The sequence below is a fragment of the Agelaius phoeniceus genome, chromosome 8 (assembly GCF_051311805.1).
Source record: "Agelaius phoeniceus isolate bAgePho1 chromosome 8, bAgePho1.hap1, whole genome shotgun sequence".
Taxonomy (NCBI): domain Eukaryota; kingdom Metazoa; phylum Chordata; class Aves; order Passeriformes; family Icteridae; genus Agelaius; species Agelaius phoeniceus.
Window position 1 is genome coordinate 21,532,899 of NC_135272.1, and position 22,251 is coordinate 21,555,149.

At 38.5% G+C, this 22,251-nt stretch overlaps 1 protein-coding gene across 8 annotated transcripts in view; it reads left to right on the forward strand.

The window, feature by feature from the left end:
• The window catches only part of EVI5 (ecotropic viral integration site 5), a 70,786-nt gene extending 53,312 nt beyond the window's left edge, over window positions 1-17,474 (forward strand). For all 8 annotated transcript variants that reach the window (XM_054637952.2, XM_077182251.1, XM_054637943.2 and 5 more), the window contains one exon: window positions 16,195-17,474. In XM_054637952.2, coding sequence (XP_054493927.1) covers window positions 16,195-16,500 — 306 coding nt within the window. In that variant the 3' untranslated portion in view covers window positions 16,501-17,474. The remainder of the gene's footprint in view (window positions 1-16,194) is intronic.
• The last annotated feature ends 4,777 nt before the right edge of the window (window positions 17,475-22,251 follow it).

A 22,251-nucleotide genomic window follows, 5' to 3' on the forward strand; every position in this document is an offset into this window, starting at 1 on the left:
TGGAAAGCTGTTGCATAATTTTCTCTATACAATCACCTGTTACATGCCTGGCTGAGCAACTGAATTGTCATGAAGGCAGGCAATATTGTACATCTTTAAATGTGTATAAGTTAATGTGAACAGGTTGGGAAGAAGATGAGAGAAGATGTTCATAAGCTCACAGAATAATGATAATTCTAAGTAATAGCAGTGATTTCCTGCTTCAGTTCATTCTAGTCAAATCTTTATCAGCATTTCAATTTGGCAGAAAGGCAATGCTGTGGAGAACATGAATTTCAACAATAGCAGATTTTGAGTAATTTCATGTAGAAGAGCACTCATCTTCCCAGATATGTGCTTTGTGGTGGCTAAATTTTTAATTTCCAAGCTAGATAAACGCTATAGGAAGGAAGCCCTTCCAGGATATATAGGAACAGTAAGAAGGAATGGTTTGACTTGATGATTTCACAGATATTTTCTGACTAGTCATTCTATGATTTCATGAAACTCTGTATGTAATAGACATGTGCTATCTTGGCAGCATTCTGCATGCTTTTTACACAGACTATATTCAGGCCTGGAAGTCTTTGTTTACTAATGACTTATTTTTCCCTTTCCCCTTTACTGTTTCCCCCTATTTATTTGTCTAGTTTTTAAATCAAATCTTAAGAGGGAAAGCAGTATTTCCTCAAAAAGCAAAATCTGAAGAAAATGGCAACAGGAAGAGGCAAAAATGTTTGCTCTCAACTGCTAAATGTTAGAAGTATAATTCATTCAATGCTAGTTAAATAAACAACTTCCTTAAATCTGCACTGATGTGTCCTCATGCATACATCCATTAATGGCCATGCTCTTTGTTTTTTGGCTAGCTGCTTTCTGATTCTACTTCTGCAAAAGCTAAAAGAAACGTTACACATTTGCAAATGCATCTTCCTGAAGATAGGGTGATGGTGTATGTGACATGCTGACCACAATCTCCAACTGGTTACCTTGTAAAAGGCACTTGAAAAGGAACAGAGCTCTTGGTGACTCTATGGTTACCTTCTAATACATTGTAATTGTGGAACTTTAAACTGCACATAAATGCAAATGGTAATTAAAGCAAAATTTATAATTGAAGGTAGGGGTGGGACAGATATGTGTGAAACAAGGTGAAATGTCTTGGCATGGCCATCAGTGTTGATTCTGCATATTTAACTTTTTTCCCTCTCCAGCACTGCATTTTTACACCAAAAAAGTTGCAGGTTCTCCATCTGAAAGATGGAATAAAATAATGACCAAATTCTTTATTGAATACAAGTAACTGCTAAGTCCATATTCTGGCCTTTGGATAAACACTATTTCGTGCCTTTGGCCAGCAGTATGAATGTAAATGTTTCTGTGTCAGTGGAGCCTGGAGGAGCTAAATACTTTAATTCTATTCTGTGATATCATCCATCAGATGGCAATGATACCAAGTTTTGGCAACAACATGGTCCATCCTAATTGCAGAATTCTTGTGAAAGGTCTCCTGTTCCATCAGAGTTTGCAAGCCAGGCTAGTAGCCAGGCACAGGGAAATCTGGAATATCAGTGAGGAACACCAATAAGGACAGCAGAGAGTCACTATTACTGAGCAGTGTCTAAAGGTGAATTCTTCACTAAAAGGTGGGTTGGGAGTGGGAGTTTGCTATGGTACAGGTGCATCAAGCTGCTGCTGTACTATCTCTCAGCTTTCAGGGTGAGAAAAGTTTGGCCCTTAGTATTCAGATATTTCTCTCACTCATCCCAGTGTGATCACCTAAATCAGCTATGTGTTGGAACTCTGCATGTTGTATCAAATGATTAATCAAGGGATTCAGATTACAAAGTGCAATTGGTTGGAAGTTTTTGTAAGTATAAACAAAACTTCTGAAAAATCAAATTAATTTTGGTCACCTTGCCTGAGCTCAAAATTTTGCATGCTTCTGAAGAATAATGCAGCTTGCAGCCAAAAGGATAAATTTCAGCTGCTTTTACTACTCACCTAGGAATAGTAATGCTACAGTCGTCTTCAAATAATATTATAAGAAGACTTATTTGCAGTAAATTCACGTTGTGTTCCTGTTTCTGAATAAAACTACACATACTGGAAATTGGTAGTATGGCACCCAAACCTGAACCGATGAGCCACACTGGTATTAAATGTACAGGGTAATTAAATAGAAAAAGATGCCTTTTTTCTTACCGTAAAATTACTGTAAATTTAACACTGTAAATTCACTGCAATTTCAAACACTGTAAAATTATTATAAATGGAATTATTGGATTTTTGTCTTGTTCTAACAAGCTGCCTGCCTGATTCCTTTTTTACCAAACCAGAGGATTTCTGTAGCATGGTAATCTGAGTTGAATATTAACTACTTCAGAGTAAGTATGAACACTCGAGGAGAACAGACAAAATTTGGAGCTTTGAGAACATTATAACCAGAAGTTGTCAACTTCTGCTCTACTAGGCTCTAGATTTCTGTAAACTTCTGCTTTACTGATGAACACTGCAGTGTTAAGTTAATGGTTGGACTCTGTAGAGGCCTTTTCCAACCTTTACAATTCTATGGTTCTGTGCACATTGTCTTAAATCTGTTTACATGCACCTCTTTCTTTGCACTGATTTGAACAACCAAATATGGGTTAGAATATAAATATTAAGTATAATTTGTAATGTTATGTAAAATAGTGCATTAATTCTTAAATTCCTCAGTGCAACCATAACTCCACTCAGAAATCAAGTACATGTAGATCAATCATTACTTACTTGCATTTTGAATTAGTAAACATACCTGGTGTTATACTCATTCCCTAGAAAGTTACTGACAGCTCTCCTGTAATCTCTTACACAACCTATCAGTATTCAAAGAGCAGCTGATGCATACTGAAAGGACACTCAGATTGAAGTGTTTCTAGTTAGCCAGTAGCTAATCCTGTGATCAGTCATGTATGTTAAGTGCTGTACTTCCTTTCCTCCTTATTGGCTAAGTTTGTGATTTATTTGGCACCAAGTTGTTAGGTGGTTGTGACTTATGACTATTGTTGAAGGCTGAAACTGTTGTGAAAACCTGAAATGATCAAGGATCATCACAAACATGACATCATGATGTAAACTTCTTTGAGAGCTTTCAATATGTACTGGCCTTGGACACTCTGCCTTCTCAGAATCTCGTGTTCAGTTGCCATTTGTTCTTTTCATTAACTGAAGGCTTTCTGCCTAGCATTTTCTTTCTTTTTCCTTTTTCCTCCCATTCTTAAAGCTATCTCTGCAGCATTCTTGACTTTTAGCTTAGTGGGATTTTAACTTAAAATGCTTTCTCAATGTGCAGCTCCTGCAGGCTGCAGCTTCTGTCAAGCAGCTTTTGTTACTCTTGTCAGTAAGTACAGAAGCTTGGCTGCCCTATATTTGGTACAGGAGAAATAAGGTGTAGTGATCAGTCTGTTCTGTCACTTGACCTCCCAGTTCTTGTGCTTTAACTGATGTAACATAAATGGCCTGAGCACACAGACCCTTTAAGGTTGTCCTGTGCTTAGATACTTGCAGGCTGCACCAGGAATGCTAACATTTCACAGAAGTTGCCTTTGATTAGATACAGAAATGTTATGTGAAAGCAACTTCTGTGAAACATTTTTACTGTTCAAGAGAATAGATCACTAAGTAGGTAGTACTGAAGTAAAGCTGTTAAGCTATATGGAAATGAATACATTGGAAGTTTGGCCTGTTACAAGTTTCCATTAAGTAAATTTGAATGCTTAAGAAAAACTATGATTATTGAAAAAGCTGGTACTCTTTTAAACACAAATTATATTCTGGAGAAACAAGGAGGAAGTTGTTTGTAGTTTCCCACCTTTTCCTTTTAATTCAAACTGAATGGAATTAAATGATTTATAAACTGCTGAAGTTCTGCATTTCATGCACTACCTCTCTGTATGTGCAGTCACTTTATATATATTACCCAGCAGCTGCTTCTGCTTCCTGTTGGATGTTGCAAGGCTTGTATGTGTTACCTAGATTACAGGGGTGGTACAAAAGATTAGAATTGATGTGCTTACCCACAAATTACACTGGCAGACCACAAGACACCTTTGGAGACAAAAGCAAGTGGTTTCCAGTCTTTCAGACTTTGTGATTTAGGACTGAAGTGCTTAAGTTGTTTCACATGAAATTTTACAAAGTTTGCCTTTGTCACACTGTTAGGTGATTTTTGTCACTCTTGGAATCCTATAATGTGTTTGTTTTGCTGTAAAATCTCAGGGTTTTGTCTTTATGTACTATAGTATTTCAAAAGTAGATTTGGTTTAATCTTATGAAAGCTGTCATATTAAAAGCTGAATTGTGCCTAACATGTTGCTTGTACAAAAGCAAGCAGCCTCTACAGTTTGGGATTGTGGATGTGTATTGGCAGTCTGTTAGAGGACAGCTTTATGAAGGCAACAGCAACATACAGAACATATAGTGCTTCCTTTACTTAAGACATTGTTTTCCTCAGAAAGTAGGAATATGGATGTTGAAGATAGCCCATTTTTCATTTTTACTATGACATCTGTGCATCTGCACAGACTGTTCCACCCACTATTAATCTAGAGATGATTGCTGGAGTTTAGGAAGAATATTGTGAAAGTACCACTACATGTTTTGTCTTTTTTTTTGTGCTTGCATCTGCTATTGACTGATGTCAGAGGGGGAATATAGCTTCTAGCTGGTTCTTTCTAGTGAGATGTCCTCTTGACAAATAATTAGTTGCAATATTTTGAGAAGAAGCAAGGATGATGTGCAAATCTTACGCAGGTGTTCAATATTTGAATGAAAACCAAAATTCTGGTGTTAGTGTGATAAACTGGTCCAACATTTAGAAAATGCAACTTGTCCAGCATGGACAAGTTAACGGTGTCTCAGCACGGCTGATGGAAAAGAACAACATGACAAATAACTGGAGCATTACTATTCTGCCAAAATAATTTTCAGGCATTTAGAAGACTTTATAATAGTCCCTTTAAGTGAAATTCCCATTTCAGTATCTGAAAACTTGATGGCTCTTTGAAGAAGTAGTGAGCACTAGTTTACTAATCTTCCATTTGCACATAGGTATAGTTTATCTAGGAATGGATCTGGTATTATGTCTTAAGAACCTAATGCAGTCAGTAAGATTCTGATATAGGTGTTATCTCTTGGTCTGATCGTGCTCCTGGTGAGCTAACATTTTAAGATTGGCTTAATGAAAAGAGATATAAAAATTGGAGATTAAATACTATGCTTTTAAAAGATTTTGCTTGTGTAAATAAAATTCAAGACACTTTAAGTAATGACTTTGAGGATAAATAATGTATAAATTGTGACCAACAAAGTAATTGGTTATATGGCTGAATTAAGGATACATCTTGCAAGTTGCATTAGGTTTCTAGGCTTTCACTACTGAAACTAAAATGGAGATGGGCAACTCAACTTATAGCCTATCAGTGTGAAGGATTAAAAAAAATTCACCTATATGGACAACACTATTAATACCTAAATAAAATTCAATGCACTATAGTACACAGAATGAAATATTAAACCACATCAACAGTTGCTTTAGTCTTAAATACCATAAACTTATATGGTAGGTAAACTGTGTTTTAAAGCTTTTCCTCCTTGTATTTTTTATTGTTAGCTAATAATCTTAAATCAGTTAGTGGTTCTGGGCCCCAGCACTGATGAATCCAGCTTGTCCCCTGAAGAGATGAGGGTATGTCTTTACAAGCAGTAAAATGATGATTTCTGCATTGGCCATAGCTGAGAACAAAATGATGATACTGCTTGTGGCCCATTGGAGTAGCACAAGATGGCCATTTCTAGCAGATTCCTTGCTCCTATCTCTCTTGTAATAATTGCATCTGGGCTTGATGATGGGATACCAGTGGAAGCAATATTCCTTTCATCTGTTAATTTTATTATTAGGCTTCCATTGAGTCAAATTCAATGCTTACTAAATCAAATGTTTTCTTATCTGATGCACCACTAGACTACATTCAGAAGCGGAGTAAGTAACATAGCTTTGCATAGTGGAGATGAGGAGTGACTGGGGAAAGTGAATTCTAGTTGAAGTTCAACCTACCAGAAATTTTTTCAAGTTCTCTGAGGACATACTTAGAGAGTGATGGATAGCAGCGGCTCAGATCATACGGGCAAATGAGAATGAAAGAAGATCAAATTTATCACCATTTAAGTACCTGAGGAAGAGAAATAGGTAACATTTCTTTTATCAGAACTAAGGCAAAACCAGCAAGGCCCAAAATGTCTCCTCCTCTTTCTGTAATATATGCAATTAGATATAGTGTTCTTTCACTCAGTCTCTTGCCAAGTTATTTCTCCCCCCTCCATTTCTTCTGGAAGAAGTGTACTATTCCTTTTTCATGTAGTGCAAGCACGACTACATTTGTCTCTGGGAAACTGTCATTTTACTTGTGCACTTCGATAAAACCAGCTAAGATTTGTGGGATTCATTCCAGTCAATTTTTACTTCAGTCAACTGTTTTCCCTTCATAGTTCTCAGTAATGCTGGTTGAAAGTCCTGTATTAACTCTTGTAAAGCACTTGTTTCTCAATCCAGACTAGAGTCACATTAACATCTTCTAATAGATTTTTTACTAGACAAGTGCTTTCAAAATATGTGACTCTTTATAAATGTTTTCTTACTTGATAAGAAATGTTGTCCCTGAAAGGAAATATGTTAGCCCTCAGATTTACAAAGTAAGCATTTCAGCTTGTGGTGGAAGTTTATAGCACAATAAATCATGTGCTTTTCTTTTACCATATCTTGCAAGAACAGTTGGACAAGAGATGATCAGATTTTTCCCTCCCCACAAATAAAGCTCTTGCAAGGACAGCTAAAAAATGTAGTTTCTTTACTAGTATGCGTCAAAGTTACAGAATGTCTGTGCTGGCAGAGTCTGATTTAAGTGGTTGTGGTCAGTCTGAGGAACCTGTGATGTGATAAGATAGCGTTTGTGAGGTCATGTGGTTTGCAAACACCCAATCTAATGTAGCAGCTTTGTCTACACAGGATAGTTAAATATATACTCTATACTTTAGAAAAGTGAATTGCTTTATTCCTTTAACTCGGTTTCTCCTTATAAGTGTTAGAGGTGTTATACTGGCTTGAAAATACCCAGATTATTACTGAAAGACTGAACTGATTGGGAGATTTAATTGTTCAGTAGCTTTCTCCAATTTAATTGCCCTTAATAAAGCAACTCCCTTTAGAAACTATCTCACTAAACAAGCAATCAACAGGCAGATGGAGCATGCAATGGAATCCCTGTATATTTTATAACCATCATTTTTTAAATTCAATTAACTTTGAGTGGTCACAATGTAATTAACACAGGCATGTTACACTTGCCCTAAATGACAGTCTTGAGTCCATAATGATGGTACTTCATTCCATGAATCGTCATCTTTGTCAGATAAAGTTGATTCCTCTCCCTTCCCCCCTGGTAACACCATCAACAAAATATTTTCCATCCCTCGTGAGAGGGAAGAAAACCTCTAAATGTGATCAATATAACCAGGACAGTGGTGTAGTATTCCTTAAACGGAACAGGTATGACTTTGTTTACTTGGATGAGGGCAATGGTTTTTGGTATGAATCTTAACTGTTTCACTGCCACTAGTGACAGATTGAATTCAGTGCTAAAAAAAATGAAGATTGATGATTGCTGTTTTTATAAACATTTCCCCCTTCTTTGTGCTGACTGTATCCTACACATCACAGCTCTAGATCTGTCTTGCTGAGCAGTGTGATAGTTCTTGATTGCAGCATTAGAGATAAATATAGCTAGCTATAATTAATTCCACTGTGTCCTTTAAACTTTGTATGGATTGCCAAAGCAAGTAAACTGATTAGAGGTGAAATTATTTCTCTATCATGGCATTATAATGTTTTTGATGAAGCTGTGTGACCTGTCTGCTTTACTGATTAGAGCTATGTCAGGGTCTGTCATGTTTTTCTGCCTATAAATAAAATTTTGGGGATTAAAAAATGGAGGGTCTACTGGTTTATCTGAGTAGTTGTTCCTTGCAAAAACTGTGGATTAGCACCCATACACAGGTGCCAGCTTTGGGAGAAAACAAGCTCAGCAGAAGATTACTCTATGTTAGTTTGTTATAGGTCTCTGTAAGCTTATCTGAATATAAGCAGGCAAACAGTGGAAGTGTGGTGGAAACACCTTCTAAAATTCTTTTATCAATTTGAGTGCCAGTCAGCACAGATGAAAGTAGCTTCTGCAATCAGGGGCAGAAATGTTACTTAGTCCATTTAAAAATGCTGAGTTTAAGTCCTGCTTTTAAATGACAGAGTAAAAGTGTGAAATGCTCATTTCCTGTAACTGTTGCCTGTAATTGGGTGCATTTTCAGTCTCTATCAGCCAGTACATTCTAGTTAATACTTGTGGTTTCAGTGACATTTATATTTATAGATGCATAAGGTAGGGAGGAGTATTGAGATTTAGGTGTTTTCTTGAATGTAGTAATTGCAGTACATGAAGTGTGATTGCACTGCTGTTTTAAAATATTTTTGTTGCTGTGTCCTCCCACCAAACAAACACTTCCATTACAGCTTCTTGTAGAAAGACTTTCTGGGAACTTTCTATAAATAACTAGCTAGGCGGTAGAAGGAAAATTCCTAGGCCTGTCATCCTGGACCTTCCTTTGGAATTGCACACAGTCTTACTACAACAAACCTGTCAGCTCTTAGAAAAATTCCCTCAAGAAATAAAACCTGACACAGTTACTAAATACCAACTTCTTTTCAAAACAGCATTTAAGTCGGGTATTCCTCAGCACTGTTGCTATTTCAATTGTATATTTGATACCTAACTTCAAAGTTAAACTTGATTAGACTGCACTAGATCAAAACCAGATGCTTAACCATATAGTGCAGTGATCAAAAAGTCATGACCTCCCATTGATTGCTTTATTGGTTTCCTGTTCTGATTCACTGGAAACCTTCTGGTCTGAACGCTTGTTGCTGGTTTTAATCTTTGTCACGTTTACAGTGCAGCAGACTTGTCTATGGTAAAACTGATCTACAACATACATTTAATTTAACATCATATTTCATTTTAGCTCGAGTACTCTCAAAATGATAATGTTGAAAAAACCCACTTTTTATAAAAAACTTGAGTCAAGAAATTTAAGAGTACATTCAGAGCAGTATGAAATAAACATGTGGACAACTGGAGGTGAGCTCCAGTAGACTTTATTCTGTAGATTTATTTACACTTCCTGACAGTTATAGGGGTTTTGTAATACATTTTGTATTACTCTTAGACTGATTATGACTTATGAAAGCTGGCCGTTTAAAACAGAAGCCAAATATTTAAATGCTGATAAAAAAAACCCTAAAGCCTGAAATTACTCAGTCTTGGAAATTCTCTGCTGCTCTTTTGCTTTTCACTTACAACACACTTATCTCTTCTTAGTGGTATGGTCAGCAAAGTTCATTTGAGATAAATATTTCAGGTTGTACAGCAATATGTTGGTCATCCTTTTAAAAGTATGAATTTCAAAACCAAAGGTAATAGTTTCCTTAAACAGGAGACTTCAGTAATTAATCATATACACAATCTTGGTTTCCAAGGAGCTAATGATGAGTGGGGCAGATTCAATTTATGCTGTAGTACCTCATGACTGTTGCTTTTAAGCCTACTATAGGTGGAAAAAGGAAAAAAAAGTCAGTCCAGAGGGTTTTTTAACTTTTAAGAATAGCAGCCATGCTGGCACAGCCAGAAGAAGGAGCCTAGGTTGATTCAGGTATTTAAGATTGCCATTCACCACTGCTCTGGCTTGGGCCCACAGTAGGATTATCCAGCCTGGAGTTTACTGCTTGCTCTGATTTCCCATGAGCTACTCTTGCCAGTTTCAATTTTTTTTGCTGCAATTGTTTGAAGAAATGAGAAGTAGATAAATGATGCTGCAGCTATATTAGATTGAATCAGTTTATAAACTCCAAAAATCACAGAATTAACTAGGTTGAAAAAGACCTTTGAGATCACTGGGTCCAATCTATGACCTAACACCACCTTATCACACCTATAACACCACCACTAGACCATGGTACTAACTGCTGCATCCAGTCTTAAACCCCTCCAGGGACAGAGACTCTGCCACCTCCCTGGGCAGCCCATTCCAATCCCCACACGCTCTTTCTGAGGGAAATGTTTTTCCTAATGTCCAGCCTAAACTTCCCCTGGCACAGCTTAAGACTTGGTCCTCTTGTGCTGTTGCTGGTTGCCTGGAGAAGACCCCTGTCTTGCTATAAGCTCCTTTCAGGGAGTTGTAGAGAGTGATAAGCCTCCTCCTGTCCAGGCTGAACAACCCCAGTGCCTATAGCTGCTCCTCACAGGGCTTGTGTTCTAGACCTTTCACCAGGCTTGTTGCCCTTCTCTGGATGTGTCTGAGCATCTAAACATCCCTCCTAAATTAAGGAGCCCAGGTCTGAAAACAGCACTTGAAGTGCAGCCTAACCAGTGCTGAGTACAGGGGAAGAAGAATGGCTGCTGCATTCTAATACCTGCTGGATGGAATATTTGTCTGGACTGATACTTGTCATTAATGGCAACGTATTTCCTACTAATTCCATTGGAGATGCTTCACTTACTTGATTTGCTGTAATAAGCATTTTTCCAAAAGAAGTTAGTGGGAGTTTTTTAAATGAGGTGATAGTGTACTACTCTGTGCCTTAAACTGGAGTCATCTTGTTACAGTAGGAGAGTCATCACTAAGGAGCAGTCAGCTGTTAAGTAGGATAAGGGATCCCATTAGATGCTGTGGACAGTCTCAGGAATTTTTAAGAATTACAATTAATTTGCTTTTTTCATGTTAAATGTGATTATAATTTAATAGATCATAACTGATTTTTTAATTGACTTGTAATTTTCTAAATCTCTATTTTCATGGTGCCAAGTTGACAATGTTTTTCTGAATTATAGGAAAGGTATTTGAAAATCCTTATGACTTGTTTCTTCAGCTAAATGTGGTTAGATCATATTTTCAGCAGCATTCTAGTTTTCTTTTGAATCATGTTTGGGTTTTAAGTAGGAAATCTTATGAAGACTTTCAAATGTTACTAAGGTTAGAACACATAAAGAGGGAACTCTGATTTTTAGTTTCCTCTTCTTACAAGTAAAAGCATTGAGAATTCAGGATCTTTATTCTTTAAATAAACATTTAAATTTCTATACTGCCTTCTGCCAAAACCATTTTTATTCACCCAAGGCAATGGTCACATTTCCATCTCACTTGTGTATTTCTTGGTTATCTTACTGTGACTACATTTAATACTTATTGGCAAGCTTTGTTAAAACCTGTCTTTACTACTTTGGAATTGAGTAAATTTCAGGAATTAATTACTGATTGAAACCTTTTAAAGGGAGCAGACAGTAGCGTTTTAGTTCCACTTTTCACCACTGAACTCCTAGCTTAAAACCTCACAGGTTACAACATAAAAATGTCTCCCAGAGCTTAAGTCAAACTGTTTCACAAAGTCCTACTTGAAAGTTTAGCCTATGTTCCCTACTCAAAAAACCCAGAGGGACTTAGAAATATAACTTGCTTGCAACTGACTATCACCCTTCAAACTTGATTCTATGATTTAATATGGAACATCTTTTGAATTGTTTAAAACTTCTAAATTTCTCTTTACTGTTTCTCCTTCATGCCTGGCTTGATGAGGCAGTCAGCATCAGGTAAGAAAGTTTATTTTAAGGTTCAAGGATCTGATTGTTAGCCTTTTTTCAGCTCTTCTATATTTGTGGAAGTACACTGTTACCTCTTAAGAGTATGTACAGGTTTTTCATACACTGACCAGTAGACATAACAGTTTGTCTTTAAAATGCTGAATTCTTTAGACACAAGAAAATATATAAATGTGCACGTTATTAAGATTTTGTTGTTGATTCAGCTGGCTTTTGAAGGAATAATGATGACATATATTTTGATCACATAATGTTATTAACCCTTTGAAATGTCCTAAAGACCATGTAAATGTGTTGTAAAAACTAACTGGGTTGAAGTTGCAGTCATCTAGACAATATGACCTGGATTTAAGACATGGTTCTTTTATTGGTTGTTGTTGTTTTTTTTTTTTTTTCTTTAGAGATCAGATTTGAGATTCTTGCAAACTGAAGCAGTAAAAAACAGGTTCCTTTAAATGTTACTTGTTGGAGTGACAGAGATCAAGTTCCCTTCACATGAAGGAAGGCCAGACCCAAAACTGAAAGCCTTTAACCAATATCGACTGTGTAAAAGAGAAGAGAAACTAAGAGACCCTGGGGTGCAAGTCCGTACTTTGCTCAACATGGCTGTAGTTCCTTCAGGGATAAGGATAGAGTAGAACTAGGGTATGGGGGGAGTGTTTGGGTTGGGTCCACACATCCTGCATTCCAGGCTCTTAGCTGGATTTCCCATTGTCTCAATATGCTTAGCTAGGTGAATGGCAAGATCGTGGCCTAATGCTTCAGTTCCTACCTTAAGCTCTTTTCCCATGTTCAAATAAGACACTGACAACAAGAATCCTAAGTCTGTCTTAAAAAGCTGACAAATTAATTTCAGTGTGAATAAAGTGGTTTTTCACCTATTGCAAAATCTAAGCCATGCCTACACAATGGCAAACATAGAATTGGTAGTTACAAATCAGGAAAGATGTTTTCGGTTGGTATTGAGTCCTCCGACACTGGCTTAGCATGCAGCACCAGCCAAACCAACACTGGGCATTACAGGAAGTATATTAAAAACCAAATAAAGGGAGTTCTATTGCCACTTGGTATCTAGATGAATGTAGAGAATTTAAAGAAGGTCTGTAGGAAAGTTAAAGGGAACTGAGTGATGGTTGTCTTGGTTAACAGCTGTTTATGAGAGGCTAAAATGGATTGGAAGTCATCTGCTCTAGAGAGAAAACTGAAGAAGGTACTATGATTAAAGTTTCAGAATAATGACCACAGAACTGCTTTTCACCACTTGTTCCTGCATTATTAGAATCTGGGGGCACTTACTAAAACAAGTAGATTAATTTAAAACAAATAAAGGAATTTCTGGAATTTGCTGCCACAGGAGATGTGGAGGTAGACAGCAAATTTATGATCAGTCAGGGACAGCTGATCTATAAACGTATGCCGAAGCAGCTAGAAAAGGATTTCACTCCTATTTGCTACACCAGCTTCTGGCCAAGTGAACGGAGGCTTGGTAATATGAACGTCCTGTTGTCACTGTTGGAGACACCATATTAGGCTGAGGGACCATTGCCCTGAGCCAATAGTACAGTCAAGTTCCTCCCTTGAAAGAAGATACTGCTTTTTCTTTTAGAAGTGTAGAGCCTCACTTGCTAGACTGCAAAATTATATGAGAGTACAAAACTTAACTTTAGGAAACTTCAATTGTAGAGCTTTATGCTGCATTATCTGCCTGTATTTAATTGCATTGGAGTGCAGGCTGGCAACTGGAGTGCAAGTTGTTTCAAATACTCTGAGAAGCCATTCAAAGCCTTCCTGTTGCAGTAAAAATTCCAAATAATCAAGCTCCTTCAGAAATGCTCCTGAACAAATATTAGGTTGAAGTGGCCCTGAACAATTTTCAACTATGAAAGTACGCTTGCCGCTGTCAGTGCAGCGTAGCATGCTGTTACCTTCCTCACTGCCCAGGGATGCTGTGGGTTTGAGTTAGCCTTCCTTGTGTCAGGATCCCAGTGTCCTCTTCAGCAGTGCTGCTCTCCAGCCTGTTGATTCTTCTAATACAAACAAGGTCTGTGCCACAGTGTTCTGGCTGAGGTGGCCATTTCTGAAGCAGACAAATTCTGGAGCTCTGTGACCATTGATAACTGTGTAGTGTGTGTTCTCTGCAGTGTGTTATATTTCTTCACAGTGGTCTGTTTCCCCTTATATGCAAGGAGTGCTTAAGAAAAAAGGCAGCCAAGTGTAAAGCTGCAGATCAAAAGTGTTTCTGGAAAGTCAGAGATTTGTTATTCTAACTAAAGGATGCACAAAGATAACACAGTGTTTTCTGAGACTCCCTTTAGGAACTGGCAAAGGCTGTGTCTATTGATGATTATCTTCACCAACAGCATTTTCCACAGACTCCCATTTGGAACAGTTGCTGCCTAAAACTGTGAAACCATGATTTTGTCATGTTACCTAAATAACTTCATCTAAAGGTATCATGTTTAAGTTTTCACAAAAACAGTTGAGGTCATTGGCTTGGCTGAGTGTTCCAAACAACTAACATTGAGTATCAGCTTTATAATTTCAGGTGAACCAATGGCTTAACTGTACAGACCTAAAAGCATATAATTTCTTACTCTAATATGAAGTTCGTAGTCACTTGTACAGCAGTTCTTTTTTTTCCTGTGGTGAGGGTGGAGAGAAATTGTTGGGTTTCTGTGTTTTATTTTCCTAGTGACTAAAATTGATAGCTGTTTTGGAAAATTCATGGGGTAGCTAATCTGATCATATTGCAGGATATTTTCAGGAATAATATTTCTAAATAACACAAGAATTTCTGTACCAGGCTTTCTACATCTAGATATATAAGCTAGTAAAAATTATCTATTCCAGATATATTTATATTTGATATAAGCTGTTTTTGCTTGCATCATGAGTTATGCTGTACAAGTGTGGAGCTCTGTTTTTCTTGTCTTTGTATAAAGTCCTCATGAAACAACAGCAGCCTATGTGTATGTGAAGAAAATGCAAAAAACTAATGTTAGTATGCAGAGTAACCACAAAGGTTTAGATCTACATCATGTTCCCATATTCCTAACAGGGATTTTTTACTATAACAGCAAAAGTTGGAGTTTTTACGTGCTAACATGCAATTTAATGGCTTCTAGCATGATTATGACTCTTGTGATCTTTTTTCAACTCCTTTTTTATTCTCATCTTCTGCACAAGCTCATGGTAAGTACAGAGATGCCTTCTTCCCCAAACGGACAGGTAAAAATCTCCTATTGGTGTCAATACCAAGAACATACAAGCACTTCTTACTTATCAAAGTGAATATTGCCTCAGATTTCTGAAACATCAAACAGATTTTGGTAAAGAAACGCTTCAGCATTTTATTCCTTCTATTCTCCAGGTCTCTTACTGTAAAAAGCCGCTTCCAAATTAGCACTAGGTGCATCTTTTAAGCTTTTAGAGTGACATCAGGAAGGCTCTATAATCCATTTTTAATATTTATCTGCATCCTCAGGTTTTTTTATCTTAATATTGCAGACTGTCAAACTGCTCCTGAGGTATCTTCTACTAAAAGCTAACAAAAATTAAATTCTAGATCAAACAAACCAAAACACCACAAAACAACAAACGTCCAGAATGTCTTCCATGAGTTGCAGTTATTTTTGATCAAATTAATAGGAGACTTGCCAAACTTTAGTGCTTTAGGTCTTAGTTTTGAGTAGTTTGAATGCATGGTTGAAATTGTGTATCACCCTGCAGCACATTGAATTAAAATATTTTCTGTCTGTGGTCAGGTAACAATTTCTGTCTTGTTTGACATTCACTTAAAATTGCAACTACAATCTCTTTATGCTGTACAGAGATGTTTCTCTCCTAGTATTTGATGTGAAATCTCATAGGATCTGAATTAGATAATTAAGATACTTAATGTTACAATGTAGACTGAACTAAACATCCTCTTGGGGATTTTTTTCTGTGACTCTGAGAAGCTGGCAATATTTACTTGGGAGCCAACTAGGACTAATAATAGTTACAATCAGACTAAACCTACCCGAACTGGCTTTCCTTCAGAGCTCAACCCACGCATTCTTCAAACCATGCTCTTCCTATGTTCATTGAACGGGGGGTGCTTTCTCAAGTGAGAAATCAGGCAATATGAGGAAGAATGGAGCTATAAAGTAAAATGTCAAGGCCAAAAGTGCTGTTGAAACAAATAGGCCACTCTAGAAGACAGAAGCCATCCTTGTGGGGATATTAAAGATGCAGTAAAAGCAGAATCTCTCATTACTGATTCTAGGTACCTTGATTATTAAGCCTTAGAACTGTAATACTTGAAGTGATCATCAAATGTGCTACTTTCTGGTCTTTCATTTTATCCAGTAAGAGTTCAATGAGGCATTTCTTGATAATACGCTTGTTTTTTTTGTTTGGTTTTTGTTGTTTGGGTTTTTTATTGCTGGACTCTTGAGCTGTGATTTTAACTGTCAACTTCCACTTTTTCTAACAGATCAAATGTCTAAAAGGCCAGAGAAGCTTCTCAGACCAACCCACTTTTGATGGGATTCACATTGTCAACCATTTCACAGGAGATGATGAATCATTTCATTCTTCTGATGAAGATTTTCTAACTAACTCCATACAGGAGAGTGGGGTGAACTTTCATCTTCCCAGGAGGACTGGTCAGATATCTTTGGATCACACACTCGTAGACAGCAGTGACAGTGATACTGAGGAAAGTGCCCTTCAGACTGGGAATTCAGACAAGATGGTTTCCAAGCAGAGAAGAACAGAATCTTACTCTACTACTGTGTGATTATCACTGTGACTAGCACTGAAGACTTCCATATTTCTTTAAGGCTGAAATTTTGAGGGAACTGAAACCATCCAGCAGTTGGTTTAGGTAACTATTGGATTGGTCTGGCCTGTGATAAATATATACAAGTACTGTCTATCTGCCTTCTCTCTTTTCCAAATCTTGCTAATGACATACCATTGCCATAAAACAGGCTGGGAAGAAGTTGATGGATGACAGTTTTGACAGTATTACTGAATGTTCTTTGGTTTAGAAACTGCAAATATATTATTTCTTTAATGTGTAAGAAGCAGTTTTGCTGTTCACAAACACAGGAATTATTTTCCTCAAAAGAAATTGCTTTTGTGCAATATTTTATGCTCTGAACAAATGTGTATGTTTTACATTGTTATCCTTTTGTGATCAAGATGGACCCTAGTAAACCATCTGATCATGACACACGTATATATATATATAATTATCTTATGCTTCTCAATTAGTTTTGGTTTTTTACTAAAGTTATTGGATGCCCACAGAAGGCTTGAAAGGCAAGCCTTTATCTGTACTACTTCATATATGCAAATAATGGTCACTAATGTCATAAAGGTGTTTTTCACCATTTTCACTTAAATCTATGTGCATCTGCTTTTGATGTTGCTAAATAATAAATGGTCTGAATATGTTAATTACAATAATGTTTATTTTGTACATATTTATGTATCTACACCAAGCTGAAAATGTACATTACTCCATTTTATATGAGGAATGTAAATGTTGCGATATTACTGTCTCTGGTATTCTAACAGGAAAATGAATTCTGTATATACACACTAAAAGTGAATTACTAAATAAAGGCAAAACACTAACTTTGCATTAAGTTTCAGCCTAGCTACACTAACAGGCTCATGTCAGAAATGCTTGTTCAAAACACTATTGACTGAAATCTTTTACCTTCATGTATATGTAATGAAAATAAATTTTTCATGATTTAACAAGGTTGCAGCATTTACTGTTTAGTCCTGTCCAAGCTATAGTCCTTGGTTACCACATAGTTACTTGCATAGGCTCTAGCTAGGTTCAAATAAGGTGAAGAATTATTCATGTCTTAGTTTTAATAAATACACAGAGCAGTGGAAATACGTTCAGTCCTCTTAGAGTTTATATTACAGAGCTATTTAGGAAATAAACAATTGGTGCCACCACCAAATAGTTGTGATTGAGCAAAGCAGTAAGAGCTGAGCTGAGCAATCTGCTTCCAGGCTCCTGAAAACTGAGATCTGGTCAAACAGCCTGAGCTTCTTGAACAGAACAAGATATCCTACTGTTGTCATATGAACATTTTTGTGCACTTGCAGACACATTCTAGAGTCAAGAATATTCTGTTATTGCCATCTTATGTAATTAGGCAATCCTTAAGACTTCTTTAGTAATGTTTACAACTGTTCTATTAAATAAAAAGTAGTGATGCAGAAGTTGGGTACTGATAAGCAGTGTGTATGTTAACTGGCTTGCTACCCACAAGAAGCAGTGTAGTTGTTTAAAATTGCAAAAAAAGTGTGGAAGTGTTCTGCTGAATGCACCTGCTGGTCCCATTAGGCATTTCCTTTCCCTTTATTTTGAATGTGTTTTAAGAAAGAAACAGCACGACTAGGAGATAACAAATGCTCAAAGAATGATAAGGACTGTATGGAAACAGCATATTATGGGCATCTCAACAATCTTTATAACTATCTGCCTAGGTGCAATCTAATTTAAATCTTTAAGCATATAGGTGATAAATTCCAGATTACTGATTTCTGCAGCTCCTAGCTTGTTTCAGTATTTCTGCCAAATTTCCCCACATCCTACCAGTGGATATGTACCTCCAAGTACAGCCTGTGGAAATTGCCACTTCTGACTTGGATTAGCTGAGTGATTCTTATTCCTGTTGAAAATGTCATGTATGCAAAACCCAATCAGGAGCACTTCCGTTCACAAATGAGTAACAGTTGTCTTCTTTCCTTCCAATGAGCATCTGCTAACTGATGTTTGCACCTGGATCGTTGTTGCCCAAGAGGATAGGTGACAAATGTCTTGTTGCCTGTCATCAGTACCAGCTGCAAGCCTCTCTTAAAGGTAATGTTCTGTACTAAGTGGCAGGAGTAAAATTCAGTTGGAGGGCCATAAAAACTCTGTCTGTTTGAATAGTGAAGTGTTATGATTTTGCAGTAACTGCCTTATGGTTCAAGTGATAGTAAATGAGATTAGATGGCAAGGGTTATTTCCTGAACTTTTGTGGTTTTAAATTATACAAATAGAATAAATACTGATACTGAATAATAGCATAAATAAAAATATGCAGAAGTCCTTATCCAACTGACATCTCTTCTAGTGATAAAAATGAATCACTGAACACACTGCCGTTTCAGACTTGGTTATACACTGGCTATCCTAGAAAGGCAGCCCAGGATAGGTTCTTCAGAATCATTCTGCTTTTTCTCCAAGTCTTCTGGCAAACAAATGACACTCATCTCTTTGCCTATGTATATTATAATTTGAATATACATCAGAATAATGACAAATCATTAACATAATAGACAATATATATAATAATGTGTCAACAAATAAAACATGCTAATTATGCTACACACCATGACCTTTCTTTCATTACCTTCTAACAAACATTGCTATTTGCTCAGATTTGCTCTTGCATGCAGGCTGGAAAAGCTCAATATAAATACTAAAAGCATAAGGTGAAAAAGCACGTAAACTCTTTGAATTGCATAGTACTGCACAAGTGACCAAAACTTCTGGTGCCCCACTATGAAAACTAGAATTCCTATGAGAACATTTTGCATAGTCTATAGTTCTGTCACTATTGATTCAACTGGTTTCTGTTCACTATGGAGGTACATTCTGGGTTCACTCCTTCCCAAAGCTGGAATCCCTCTTTTCATCCTAGCCTTCAACACCACAGCCTACCATCACTTTCTCCAGTTTGTGCTCACAGTGATCATTTTCTTATCTGCTCTGGGAGCAGCAGAAGTTTCTTTGGTTTCCCCAGCAATCAAAAAAATTGCAATCAAAATCACTGATTAATTTCTGACATATTTACAGTATGTGTTTATGCCACAAGGAGGACCACAGAGAAGGTAGTGATAAGATGCTGGGAATAAAAAAAACAACAAGCAAGGTTTTACAAAGGTAAAGACACACTTCCCAATGGAATGCACAGTGCTACAAGTTCTAGCAGCTTTTCATAGTGGAAGCGTTCTGCATAACTGTGATCCCAACTTTTATCACTTTAAAGTGGGTATAAATTCCCCACAGCATCTTCCTTTTTGCTGCCTTCTCCCAATCCTGGCTCAGGAAACCACTTCTCCCCTCTGTACCAAGCAGCTAACCTGCCAGATCCTGTCCTTTAAATCCTTCCTCCTGTTGCAAAGTGTCTCATCACTTCTGAACGCAAAGATCTCACCTCCAGCTTGACACCTTTGGTGCTTTATCTGATGTTGTTTTAGCTCTAATGCTGACACCAGGCAGCTACTGTAAACCGTGCAGTGAATTACACTGAGTAGCTCTTCAATCTTAAACACGATTATTACATAATCCCACCCTACTTTAAACCCCTCTTTTTATTTATTTATTTATTCCCCTCTCTTGTCACAATGGTATAACAATCATGTCCCATTGCATTCAAATGCATCTTACGAAAGTTTTAATGTTTAACTTTGAATATCACACTCACTTTGAGAGAAGTATTAGAGTAATTTCGTTAAAACCCAGCCTTACATTTCCCATTAATTACATCGCTGTGCCAGCTCTGGGCTTGGCGTATGGCTTTTCCACACTGGACCACAGAACACTTGGCCCTGTCACACAGGTCGGCACTGCACAGGCAAGACCATCTCAAAGGTTACTGAGCTGCGGCACAGTTCATACCGTAAGCCAGGAATAAAAGCTGAACCCCTTCACCTCTGCTCGGCGTGCTGGTAGTGCAGATAGCAGCTCCTCTCGGGGTGGGCAGAGCCCTGGGACGATGGCTGTGGGAGGCTGCTGAGGGCTCCCCTCAGGCCTTCTCGCCTCGCCGGCTTCGCGCCTCCGCCCGCGGGCACGTGACGCAGCAGCCCGCGCGCACGAGGCGGCCGCGCCCGGCCCCCGCGGGGCAGAGCGGGCAGAGCGGGCTGGGCGAGCCCTCACGGCCCCCGCTACCGCCGGTCCGTGTCATGACCCGCAGTCCGCCACGTCCCGGGCAAAGCTGCTGCTCGCGCACCTTCCGGTGACAGGGCTAAAGACAAAACTTCGCAGGCAGCCTCGGGTCATCCTCGGCACCGCTCGGTGGGCAGCGCCCGCGCCCCGCTTCCCCCTCGTCAGCGGAGGCGTGAAACAAATCCCCCGTCCAGCCGAGATCCGGGAAGGTAGAGGATGTGCTTCAGCACGAACTAGTTTTGCAAAACACGAAACACAGCCGGTTTCGTACCGTTTCTCCTCTAATCGTTTGAGAAAGCTGACATCCCAGGAGCCGGAGGTGCGTTCCCTGTGCCCGTGCAGCACCCACGTTCACACGAGAGATTATATGCTGGATTTAGCATTTGCTTTGTTCACTCGTTTGATTTATTTATTTCTGCTGAAGGGGTTTAACCTGATTAGGAAGCAGTAGGTGAGAAAGGGCCGTCCGCAGGTGGGCTGAGCTCAATGGGCTCAGCAGGGTGCCTCCCGCAGGACAGCCCCGAGCGGAGCCACTCGGCGCCCGGCAGCCCATCCCGCTTCCTGGAAGGCTGCAAATACCCTCCGAACGGAGATCACCACGCATTGCAGCCCACAGCAGCACCTGTACACATTTTAAATTTACATATATACAGCCGAATGTGTATTTTCTTGTAAGCAGGTCACAATTATTTATGAGCGTTACTAGTAATTTAATGTGTTCTGGTGCTTTCATTGCACAGTCAGAGAGATGTGTAGCAAGGTAAACGAAAGGGCATGAATTTATCATCCATTTCAGAAGCAAACGAGAAAGATTGTTTTGCAAAAAGTAACAGTGAGTCAACGGAGACACATACACGAAATTATACTCAGTTGTTCTAATCTCGTTGTTTCTACTGATTCCAGCATTGATTCTTGAAGCTGAAGGCGTGAATGATCTTCGGAGTAATCAACCTAAGGCTGATGGCAGCAAGGCGACCGCGAAAAGTAAAACTGCTGTGCCCAGCACCAGGAACTTTCCGGCAAAAATGAAGCTATCAGTCGTGTTCTTCAGCTTCCTTTTGTGTCACAGTAAAGCATCACACAGCTGTTGGACAGTTTTACTCGAGGTGGTGGTCACTTGCTTAGCTAGATTTTGGGAAGTCGGGCTAGTCCTATGAACCGTAGGGGCTCACAAGCACCCAGTGGCTAATTTTTCTGTAAATACTTCGGGACTGGTGGAGAAAAATAAGCATCTGGTCTCAAAGCCAGCATACTCCTGAGCGTGAGGGAAGCTGAAGTTTGCTTCTGTCGTTTCTGAACGGGAAATGGTGTTAAGCCTCGAATCGTTCACTGCAGTGTCGCACTTTAGTCGACCCTACTGTCACTGAAACGAAGTTGCTGATGGCCTGAGATGTCTAAGACCGAAGCCCAGAACCTCAGAAAGATACCGAAGCCTCAGAAAGATACCGAAGACCTAAGCCTGACTTCCTGGCTGCATTAGGAATCCGAGATCAGACCTGGGAAACTGTATTTTGGGGTCGTGTGTGTGCATACAGCAAGGCGAACCCTTTTCCTTTTGCAGAAGGGAGCAGGCTTCCCCGTTGT